Raw genomic sequence first — 11,783 nt, 5'->3', positions numbered from 1 at the left:
GCTGTATGGAGCAAGCCTATTGCCTGCGTCATACTTTTCTTTAATCTTTCCAACCCAGTGCAGCATAGCACTGGACAAAGGGCAGGCTTTTTTCCAGCAGATGTGTTAACAGAGTGGATGGTTATCTGATGGAGCTTCTTAGTATCAGTACGTTTGGGTGGCAAATTTGAGCTTTTTCCAGCTATCAGACAGGGAAGGAAGAGGGACTTCATGGCAAAGTGGGAGCCACTCCTCCCAGAACTAGTGGTCTTCCTTCTGCACTAACCTCGCCTTTCTTTCCAGTGCCAAGGGGGAGCGAGGGGGTTGAGGACTGTGTAGGGTGGGGATGAAGGAGCTTCTTGTCCTCTGAGGGGTTAGGTTAGGCTCCCTGAAGTGGGGGGTTGAAGAGCCCCCAAGGGAGGCCTTGCGGCTTTTCCCCAGGCATTCTGCCCTTGGCTCCCATCTTCTCCAATCAGCCCTCTGCCTCCTTGTGAACACATCTCTCTGACACCCTCCTTCACTTTTCCTCTCTGTGTCTGAGCAGGGGACCTGAAAGGAGCCCTCCCCCAGGCACTGTCCATTCTCTTCTCCTGCTTGTCCCAGAAACAGTCCTGTGTGTCCTCAAATCCTTGCCTTCAGACATCCTCTGCCATGTCATTCTGGGGAATCTCAAGTATTCCAGCAAGCCGGTCAGAGGGCAACGAAATGTCCCCCCACCTGCTTTCTCACTCTGCTCCAGTGAACCAGCCAGGCTTCTGGGATGGGCTCCTGAGCCTCAGGAAGTCCCTTCAGTTGTCTGATGTCCAGTCCACTCCTTTGTGGCTCTTAGTCCCCAATCTGTTCTGAAGGATGTGTGTGGGGGACCAGTCCATCTGTGCATGTGTATGTCTGTATGTGTGGTGTGTACTGTGTGAGCGAGACTGATTATGTGCGACTGTGTGTGCACATGTCTCCTTGCCCGCGTGAGTGCGTGTGTGTACTCTTCTGTGTGTGTGCACTTTTCACATGAGTGCGCTTGTCTGGGTGTTGTGGTGTGTTCCGTGTGCATGAGTGTGTGTGGGTGTGTGTGTGTGTGTGAGATTGTGCAGCGGCTGGAATGAGCTCCGACAGCAGCAGGCACTTTGTGTCCAGTGCCCAGCACACAGTAGGTGCTCAGTGAACATTTGGTGAACTGAACTGAACCAACACCTGGCTCACTGCAATGAGTTATTTCCTTGGAGGCAAAGGTGTCATGAGGGGACTGAGAGGAAAGAAAGAAGGAAAAAGCTGTTGGGCTGATGAGGATGAGAGAGGAAGGAAAGGTTGAAGAGGAGGTCAGGGGCAGAGGAGGGTGCCTGGAACCCCATGGATCCCGTCCAATCCCCATCAGGTTCTCTGGGCTGCAGGAAGCAGTGTACAGACTTGGGACTGTGGGCCACAAGGCCACTCACCCGTCTTCCTGTGCTCCCACAGCTGCCACTGGGCCCTAGAGATGTGTGCTCTCCTGGGCGACTCCTCCCCTGGCAGGGGCCACGGACACTGCTGCTGCACAAAAGTCTCCAGGATGGCTTTGGCTTCACCCTGCGCCACTTCATCGTGTACCCACCTGAGTCTGCCGTGCATAGCAGCCTGAAGGTACCCCCAGCTCGCCCACTGCCCTGGCCCGTCCTGAGGAGGCCTTGATGGGGGAGAGGAGATTGCTTTGCACTGTTCCTTCCCTCTGTGGTCTTTCTTCTGTGGCCTAGGTGACTTTCATCTTCTCAAGAGAGGGGAGGGGTGGCAGGTTCAGGACAGGGAACTGAGAAATGGGGGAGCCAGGATGCTTGCTCACACTTCAGATCTTGGTCTCTGGAAGGTGGACAGCCTGCTCGGAGAGATGCAGTCCTAGGACCCCTTGTCCACTGGCCACTTCTGAGCTGGGTTTGTCACTCCCTCTCAGCCTGAGTTCTCCGTGAGTCTGTCTTAACATCCCTCTGGAACCCCTCCCAGAGCACCCCAGGCTCATGCCGGCTTCAGGTCTTTGTGCTGGAAGGAACACTTGGCTGGGATGAAGGAGACCTGGGTTCTCACCCTGGTACAACTCCTAACTCATGGTGGATCTCTGGGCTTCACTTTTCTTGCTATAACCCAAGGGCATTTCTCTACTTGACCCCTAAGGCCCCTTCCAGCCCTCATGTAAATGTCAAGTTCTTTTGAGTCCAGGAACCAGGCTGCTTGGCCCAACCTACAGTGTCAGCTGGGAAGAGTGGTCCCTGAAAGTGAAGCAGACATACAGGAAGGCATGAGGGGCCCTAGGCAAGAGCCAGGGCTCCCCAGGAGGGACTGGCTCCCTTTCCCAAGTCTCTCCCAGCAGCAGAGGAGGAAAATTTATTTTGGAGTCAACGAACCCGTTTCTCCCCTTCCCCCAGGGCTGGGACCAGTTTGCACAGCTGTTGGGGGACTCTCCCTTCAGGAGCTTGATCTCACTTGCCAGAGAAACTAGACAGTGGATATCACTGCCTGTGTTTGTGTGCTCGCACGGCTCTTTGTGGGCACATGTGCATGCACAGCGTGCTGGTCATGTACACACGTGTGTGTATGTAAATGTGCATATTGGTGCCTGTAAATACACATCATGTGTACATGGCTGTACAACTCTCCTAGCCATGTCTGAATCTGGGGCAGGGGGCTGCATCAACTATTCTCACTGGCTGCAGCTATGCTTCTGAGTGTATGAGGGCTGATGGTATATGGGAGGGGCACTGTCCCACCCCTTGATGCCCACGGATACCAGCCCCCTAGTTCCTTGGAATCTTCAGTTCTGTCTTTCTTGCTTTTCCAGAATGCCCTTTCTTCCTGACCCCTGCCAGCTTCTTTCAGAGGTCCCTGCTGAGGGGTCACCAGGGCAAAAGCAGCCTTAGTGATCTAGATGGCTGAGTGGTGGGCTTGTCTTTGAGAGACCTAGTTCACATGAGTAGGGTAGGCCAGGGACTGGCTCCATTTCCAGAACCTGCCCAGAACTGGGGGCTTGCAGGGAGCTCAGCCATCTAAATGCATCTGTCTGCCTCTACCACCTGCTTCCTGTGCTGTCAGCTCATATCAGTGGGCACACACCTCACATGGGAGGGCCAAGGGCAGAGGGACTCTCAACAGTGCCCGGAGTTCTTCTTGTCCTGGCTGGGGTGCCAGAGTCCTGGGTTCCAGCCCTGGCTCTGCTATAAGTCATCTGTAAAATGGATAATCTGTGGAGAGGGTTAGACAAGATGACGCCGAAGGTCAGATCCTGCTCTAAAATACCCTTCCTCCTGGCCTTTTGTGTCTCTCTGACCTTCTCCTTTCTCTAGTTTCTGTTTCCTCCCCAAATCCAGTGTCCTTCCCCCTCACTCACTAGGCTGTTCCCAGAGGCCTCCCTAATGGGTCCCCTTGACTCAGTTTCTTAGCCCTGTACCTAGATGCCAGAATCCTCTTCTCTAACTGGTATTTTTACATCTGCTCTCTCCCACTCATGAACCTTCACTGGCTCCCTCATTCTCTCATTTCAAACTCGAATGTTTTAGTCCAACTTCTGTGGCTTGCTGGTGTTGACTTTCTCCTTCAGCTCAGCTGATTCAGTCTTACATTTGCTTGCTTATTTCTGATACCAAGGGCCTGCACACTCCCCTTCCCTCACCCAGAGCCTTAAAATTCCCTCCCCCAGGGGAACACTAATCAGGCCTTGCCCTCCCATTCTCTAAGACCTGACAGCCACTGTTTGCACTTGTCACGCCTGCTTATCTGTGTCTGTCTGGTTCTCTCTCTGTTAGTATGTTTGGTTTGAGCTCCCCAAGGGAAGGGGTCATGGGTCCCCCATTGGATTGGGAGCTTCCAGATGGCTGAGATGTTGACATGGTGAGATCAGCATGAGAGAGAGCTCATGTCATTGGGGAATCATGCCTGGGACTTGATGTCCCCATAGACACCCCTCCCACCCCTTCCAGGCACTGGGCTACTTGAAGAAGATAAGAGAGTAGGCCGTTGGGTGAGGGAGATTGAAAGGCCCCGCCCAGGTGGAGCTGGGCCTCCCTCTGTGCTGTTGAGGGCTGGACTAAGGGCCAACACCCATCTCTCTGTCCCCCGCAGGAGGAAGAGAATGGAGGCCGAGGAGGAGGTAAGGAGTGTTGAGGGGATGGGCCCCAGGGACTGGGGCAGAGCCGGGACTCATCCTCCAGCTTCTTTTTCCCTCCCTCTCCCCCAAGTCAGCCTGGATTTTGCTGTGCCTCTCACCCTTGATGGCTGTTCCTGTCTTTGCCCTTCTCTGTGTGGCCACTGGACATCTGCTCTCTCTCTCTAGCCTCCCTTTCTTTTCTCACATTTGTCTCCCTCTGGGTCTTTCCATTTCACGCTAGAAGTGGCACTCTGGGAGCAGATGGATTTCTAAGACCTGGCCCCTGCCCTGGAGTTATTGCTAGCTTAAGCTGAGGCACACACAGGGGCTGCAGGGCCTGGGGGCTGCTGGTGAGGTACAGCTGATCAAGGGCTGTCCTTGAGGATATGTTGAGCATAAGTAGGGGGACCCTGAGATCTTATCTTTTCCAGTATGAGCCTACACCCCCTGGCTGTCACCCTTGCCATTTCAAAGGATCTCCTACTGGCACCCCGGCTCCCCAGGGTATTCAAGGCAGAAGTCCTTGAACAGGAAGCCTTCCTTCTCTGCCACTGGGCTTTCTGCAGGGAAGCCAGGGGGACACTGTCTTCCTGAGTCATCATCACAGAGGCCTGTGATGGGAAGGAGCCAGGTGACCTAGAACAGGCCCAATTCTCTGGTGGAGACAGTTAGCAGAAGAGTATTGCTGGGGTATAATGTGATGTTGGAGGTGTGGGTGTTGGGAGTCTGTGAGCTTCAGGGCCTTTCTGCAGCTCCCCCTGGCCTGTGAGTGTGGACATTCTCTGTGTATGGGAGTGTCCCTCCCTGCTGGTGTGTCTGCAGGGCTTGATACAGCCTCTTTTATGGTACCCTTTCCTTTGTCTTGTGATGTGTGTGTGTGTGTGTGTGTGTCTGTCTGCCTGTCCCACTAGACAGTGAGCTAAGAAGGGGAGGAACAGTGTCTCTCTGGCCTTTTTAGTCCACTTTCTAGCGCAGTGTTGGGACGCAGGAGGCATAAGGAGCTGCTCTGCATCTGTGTAGGTTTCTGTTCTCCCAGGAGCGTGTCCTCCTGTCTGCCCCTGTGCATCCGTGCCCTTGTGCATGTGCGGGTCTCTGTGTCTGTGTGAGTGTGATTGTTCTCTGAGTGTGTGTCCTCTGTGTGTGTAGCTATGCATGGGTGTGACCTTCAGCAGCCTCCCCCAGCTAACCTGGCTGATGCTCACCAGGACCCTCCCCCCGGCACCGCCTGGAGCCCATGGATACCATCTTCGTCAAGAATGTGAAGGATGAGGGCCCTGCCCACAGGGCAGGGCTTCGCACAGGTGAGCTGTCCCAGTTACGGGGCTCATTGCACCCCTCTGGGTCTCTTCTCCCTACCTTCTGCTTAGGATGGGATTCTTGGACCCAGGTATTAATTAGGGAGTCTTCTGAGTATTGTCGTCCATACTGAGTACTCAGGTGAGGCCACTGATACACCGTGGTCTGCTCACCCGTGGTCCTGCCCTTTGTCCCCAGGAGACCGGCTGGTGAAGGTGAACGGGGAGAGTGTCGTTGGGAAGACCTATTCCCAGGTCATAGCTCTGATCCAGAACAGGTGAGCGCCCTGCCTCTCTTCTCCCATAATCTCTCCTGCCCACTCACCGAGTCCCTGCACACCCCGTCCCCTTGGCCCTGGGGGTGCCCTGGCGACCAGGACCCCTGTTCTCCCAGCCCCTGTGGCTTCAGCTGGGCCTGACCCCCTGCCCTGTCTCTGCAGCGATGATGCTCTGGAGCTCTCCATCATGCCCAGGGACGAAGACATCCTCCAGCTGGTGAGTCCTGCTCTGCAGCCTGGCATGGAAAACCCCTGGGGCTCGAGGGGCAGGCCAGCCTTTCTCCTTGGGCCTCCCTCCTGTGTCTTCCCCTCTGCGGGCAGAGAAGAGAGTGGAGGAGGCAGCACCAGCCTGGCATTGCCCAATCAGGGATGCCAGGCCCATCCCTGGGCTGGGGCTGGTTGTTGCTTCATTCAGGGCTGCTCTACGTTAGGGGAGGGGAAGGCGCCTGCCTAGGCAGACAGGATTCCTGCCAGGGTATCTGGAAGGAGAGTGGCCCAGCGGGCCCTGCCAGACTGGCACGTTTCTGTCCTCTCCAGTGAGACACCTTCTCCCTGCCTGGCCCCAAGTGAGCGTGTTTCCTATAGCTGTGTCCACACACACAGCACACCCCACCCCACTATCGTGTGCTCTCATTCACACAACACACCACGCACCACTCAATATACAAGCAGAACATGCCAGCTACACAGCCACACAACACAACCCCTCTGCACCCCTTCATCTAGCAGGCCATACACCACAGTACATGAAACACACACACAATGCACCCAGCACACCACAGCAGGCACACGCCACCACACACACAACTTCTCAGTGCTGCACACAGGTACCCACTCCCACACGGCCCCCTCAAATATCACAGTACAGCACAGACATCACAACAGCACAGCATACTTCTCAGTATCTCTGTTCCCCACAACACAACACATATACAGTGTATCACAACACACACACTTGAACTTCTTACCACTCACTGACATCACAAACGCTCGCTGTTGTCACAACACATGCCCACAAACATCGCAGCACGCTCCAGCCCAGCACAGCACAGGTGCCAGCGCTCACCAGTATCACTGTAACCAAACCTTACACCGTCATGATGCCCAGTCCAAGCTCCCCTCCCCCCGCAGGTACTTCTGCACACCCAGAGCTCGGCATTGGGCACAGCAGATGCCATGGACACTACAGGTGGCATATTGTGCACTCACATGTGTACCTGTTAGCCCCACACACTCCACATACACATGCACACGCACATGCTGTCTCTCTCTGTGCCCCCTCCCAGCCTTGACCCGGAGCCCAGGGCAGTCCTCTCTGCCCAGTGCCCAGTTCCCTAGTCTCATGGATCTCAGCCAGATGTCAGCTTATTTGCCCCCAAGTTCACTGCCCCCCAGGGGAGGACTGAGTGCCAAGCCCAGGAGGCCCTCAGTGCTGGCTTCTACCCTGGATGTGTTCTCATAATCACTGTAATCATAGTGCCATGCTTGGCACCATTCCCCTCTGGGAACCTCCACCCCCTGACCTCAATTGTCCCCTTGCCCTTCCTGGCGAGGGGGAGACAAGAATGGGGGCCCAGAGAGGTGCACACGTCCCCTCAAATCTCAAAGGCCCTGCTCATACACCCCCAAGGCTGAAGCTAGGCAAGCTACGGCCCAGAGCCCTGCGGTGCCCCCTCAGGCCTGGAGGGGGTGACAGGGAGGGCCTAGGGCGTGTCCTCCCATTCCTTTTTCAGCTGGAGGGGGCAAGAAATGAGGAGGGCAGCAACCTGGAGCTCTGCTACCCAGGCTCCAGTGGGCAGCCCCAGATGTCAGCATCTGGGGGCCTCCGCTGCCCGCCCCGTCCCCGCCGGCCAGAGGGTGGGGCCCAGGCATTCCTGTGGTTGGGAGCCAAGGCTGGAGGCCAATGGGGCCGAGGCAGCCGCTGACGCCACCACCGACGCTGCGAGGCCCCTCCACACCCATCTTCCCCTCCTCCTCCCCCTCGCGCCAGCCCGGAGAGCCGGTGGGGGCCGAGGGCAGCCGTAGGGAGGGCGGACCAGGGCGGTGGGGGCGAGGGGCCAGGGCTGGCGCGGTGGCCCGAGGGGGCGAGCGGGGGGCGGCGGCGGCGGCGGGATGCCGCGGGCGTGATGCGGGGCGCGCGCGGAGCGGGAGCCGGCGGGATGGCAGGAAGGAGAGGTATGTGCGCCGCCGGCCGCGTTGGCCCGAGGGGGCTGAGTGTGCGGGGGTGTGGTTTAGCGCGTTCCCATCACATGTTGTGTGTGCCGGGACTGGAGGTAGAGTTATTCGCGTGTGTGTCTCATTGTGTTTCTCTATGTAGGTGTGAGTGTGTCTCTGGGTGTGTATTTTCCTGTGTCTCCTGTGGTGTGTGTGTCTGTCTGTCTGTTTTCACCCTCGCACCCATTTGATACTCACCCTGAGATGGGCCACCAGGCAGCCCATCAAGGGCCAGGCCAGGGCAGGGCCACAAGGCTGCTGTCCCTGGGGGCTGCCTCCTTTTTTGGCCGGCCTGGGCACTGGCCCTGTCACTCCTCAGTACTGCCGAGTCAGCCTCAGCGCCCAGAGCCAAATTCCAGGCCTCTGGTGGCAGAAGGTGGCCCAAGGCCCCTCAGCCAGTCTGGCCCCTCCCCCACCCTGGCCCAGACTGAGCAGGAGGTGAGCTAGTTTCTCCTCTCCCCAGTGGCCCAGGAGCGAGGCTCCCAGCTCCCATCCAGGGGACAGTTGGACAGCTGGGCTTTCTGGCTGCCTCCCCCAACAGCCCCCCCCCCCCCTTAGACACACCCCTTAACCGGCTCCTTCTCTGTCATTTGCCACTTTGACTGGTCTCTGGTGGGGCTTCCCAGCTCCGCCTGAGGGGCTATGGGCACTGTTGGACATAAGGAAGCAGGAGGCAGCTGAGGCCAGCATGGGGGGAGGACCCAGAAAACAGATGTTGGAATGTTTGTGGCTAAAGGCAGTCCTTGTCATAAGTCTTAGAGAAATTCTAGCTCTTTCTCCAGTGTGTGTGTGAGTGTGTGTGTGTGTGAGTGGGACTCTCAAAGGCCTCTTATTTCTGTCCTCACTCCACTGTCTTTGGAGCATGCCCTTCTCCCTCCACCCACTCAGGACTTCCCCTGCTTGGTCCTCTCCTTTTAGCCCCCTTCTCTGCCATCCTGAGCTCCCAGGCTTCTGTAGCCCTGCCCTGTGGGACCTGTCCAGCCTGCTCACCTGCCTCTGTCCCCCGCCAGGCCTACTCCCAGGATGCCTACCTGAAGGGGAACGAGCCATATTCTGGAGAGGCCCGGAGCATCCCAGAGCCACCCCGCATCTGCTACCCTCGAAAGACCTATGCCCCGCCAGCCCGGGTCTCCACCTGGGCCACTATGGTGCCTGAGCCCATCTCAGCACTGCCTAGTGACCCCCGGAGTCCTGCTGCCTGGAGTGACCCGGGGACCCGCGTCCCATCTGCTGCCCGCATCCATTCGGACAACCCTTCTTTGGGGATGAGCCAGCCCCGCCCCAGCCCTGGTGCCTTCCCCCACCTTCCCTCAGAGCCCCGGACACCCCGTGCCTTCCCAGAGCCCGGCAGCCGGGTGCCCCCCAGCAGACTGGAGTGCCAGCAGGCTTTGTCACACTGGCTGTCGAACCAGGTACCCCGCAGAGCAGGGGAGAGACGGTGCCATGCCATGCCCCCTCGGGCCCGCAGTGCCTCCCAGGACCGGTTGGAGGACATGACTGCCCACCACCCGTGGCCCTGTTCCACCTCCCAGGGTGCCTTGAGCCAGTTGGGCCAAGAGGGCTGGCACCGAGCTCGCTCAGATGACTACCTGAGCCGGGCCACTCACTCAGCTGAAGCACTAGGGCCAGGGGCACTGGTGTCACCTCGCTTTGAGCGCTGTGGCTGGGCTTCGCAGAATCCATCTGCCCGCACTCCAGCCTGCCCACCCAGGGACCTGTCTGGACCCCAGGCTCCACCCCCGCCTGGTCTGCAGGGCCTGGATGACATGGGGTACATCGGGTACCGGAGCTACAGCCCATCATTCCAGCGCCGGACTGGCCTCCTGCATGCACTCTCCTTCCGGGACTCACCCTTTGGAGGACTGCCCACGTTCAGCTTGGCCCAGTCCTCTGCACCGTTCCTACCAGAGGCCTCTGAACCACCCAGGGTTGTCCGGCCAGAACCCAGCACTCGGACCCTGGAGCCTCCTGCTGAGGATCGTCGAGATGAGGTGGTCCTGAGGCAGAAGCCTCCAACAGGCCGCAAGGCCCAGCTACCCCCTGCAAGACAGATGAACCGTGGGTTTGGTGACGAGTCCTCAGAGCCAGAGACCAGTGGGCGAGGGGAACACCTGGGCAGGAAGGTGGCTCCTTTGGCCACTGCAGAAGACTCTCTGGCTTCCATCCCCTTCATTGGTGAGTGATGGTGCAGGGGGCTGTTTTGGGAGACTTGGTTGTCTGTGCCCTGTTGTACTCCACCACCTATCACCAGGGGCAAAACTCTGAGTTTGGTGCTGATGGAACCAACCTGTTTCTTTGTCCATCCATCCATCCATCCATCCATCCATCCATCCATCCATTTTTCCTTCCTCTCTCCTTCCTTTGTTCATTCATTTTTTTCTGCCTTCTTTCCATTCTTCCATCAGTCTTTCCTTTTACCCTACCTTCCATCCTTCTATCCTTCCTTTGTTTCTTTCACTCTTTGTTCTTTCCATCCATCCTCCAACCTTCCATCTATCCAGCAAGTATTTGTGTCAGGTACCGTGCTAGGCCCCATGCTCTCCTGGAGTGTGTGGTCCAACAGGGGGGATATATGATCAGACGAGCAATCCAGTGGGATGAGTGTGTGATGGGAATACAGGGAGCCCTAGGAGACAGAGAAGGGCCACGTAGCCTAGACTGGGGCATGGTGGCCAAGGAGAGAACCTTCAAGAAAGGAGATTTTGGCTAAGCTTAGAAGGACAAGGAGTTAGCTAGGGGAAGAATGTTCAGGGAGAGAGACTGGAAGATGCAAGGACCTTGAAATGATAGAGGCAGGATGTCCCTCCAGGTCATCAGAATGGGTCCAGAGGTGCCTTGGCAGACTCTGGGAGTCTGGACTTTATCCTGAGAGCAGAAAATTTGTTGCCTCTAGAACAGCTGTTGGATAGGGAAAGGCAAGAGAGTGGAGAGGCCGGGTGATTCCCAGGTTTCTTGCCTCCCTGAAGAGTGGTGCCTCACCTCCATTTGGGAATGAGAGGTGAAAAGCTTTAGGGCTTGCTGAATATGAGGCACTTGTGAGGGAGCAGGGTGGGCTGGGCTGGGTCTAGGGGCTTGAGAGAAAGACCAGATGCAAAGTCCTGGGACTGGGAGCCAGGAGCCGAGAAATGGAGCTGAGGGTGGTGAGTTCACTGTAGTGTAGCCGTGGGAGTGAAGGAGAGGAGACCCAGGCTTGCCCCCCCCTCCCCCCGCCAGTCTTCAGTCTATGTAGGCAGACAAAGCCCTAGTAAGCTCCCAGTCTGAGGGGGAGGTAAATCTTTATTTTCAAAGTACTCCTAGTCTGACAGGGATACAGCCCTCAAGGAGCCCCCAACTAATGCAGGAGATGTTCTTTATCCTCAGGAAACCCCCAGTCTGGTTGGGGAGACACAGTCCCTGCCCTCAGGGGCCTGGTCTAAGAAGGGCAGCTCAGCTCCTTGCCTGGGTGCCCTTGGTGTGACGGGGAAGGCGGACTGAGCCTCCATGACTACAGTGTTGTTGGTGGACACCCTTGGTCCTAGGCATGTTGTCAGCAGGGCCCTGGAGACTTGAAGGGCCTTGGGGATGTGGTCTGGGCCCGGAGACAAGGCTGGGGGTGGGGGACAGGCAGGTTCAGCTTTCTGCCACCTTCACCATTCTCCACTCCCTCCATTCTTGCAGATGAGCCCACCAGCCCCAGCATTGACCTACAAGCCAAGCACGTCCCCGCCTCCGCTGTAGTCTCCAGTGCCATGAACTCGGCTCCTGTCCTGGGCACCAGCCCATCCTCCCCAACCTTCACCTTTGCCCTGGGCCGCCATTACTCCAAGGACTGCAGTGAGTGCTCCCCACATCCCATCCCCACCCTCCCCCTTGCTGCCTGGTCCCCACAGTCTCTGCTGGGCCTGCTACCTGGTGTCTGACCTCTTCTGACTGGCT

General features: G+C 57.4%; 1 protein-coding gene across 2 annotated transcripts in view; it reads left to right on the top strand.

Moving 5' to 3' along the window:
• Nucleotides 1-1,431: 1,431 nt before the first annotated feature.
• The window catches only part of ARHGAP23 (Rho GTPase activating protein 23), a 40,082-nt gene continuing 29,730 nt past the window's right edge, over nt 1,432-11,783 (top strand). Inside the window, exons 1-7 of one of the 2 annotated variants that reach the window (XM_087826154.1) lie at nt 1,432-1,593; nt 4,057-4,084; nt 5,287-5,382; nt 5,576-5,654; nt 5,817-5,871; nt 8,879-10,043; nt 11,526-11,681. In XM_087826154.1, the coding sequence (XP_087682280.1) occupies nt 5,316-5,382; nt 5,576-5,654; nt 5,817-5,871; nt 8,879-10,043; nt 11,526-11,681 (1,522 nt within the window). In that variant the 5' untranslated portion in view covers nt 1,432-1,593; nt 4,057-4,084; nt 5,287-5,315. Of the gene's footprint in view, nt 1,594-4,056; nt 4,085-5,227; nt 5,383-5,575; nt 5,655-5,816; nt 5,872-8,878; nt 10,044-11,525; nt 11,682-11,783 lie in introns of both variants that reach the window. The other variant, XM_087826153.1, reaches the window with a different exon arrangement.

This window comes from Miniopterus natalensis, chromosome 17, assembly GCF_054644295.1.
Source record: "Miniopterus natalensis isolate mMinNat1 chromosome 17, mMinNat1.hap1, whole genome shotgun sequence".
NCBI lineage: Eukaryota > Metazoa > Chordata > Mammalia > Chiroptera > Miniopteridae > Miniopterus > Miniopterus natalensis.
Note: the sequence above shows the minus strand (reverse complement) of the source record. Positions and strands in the feature narration are given on the sequence as shown.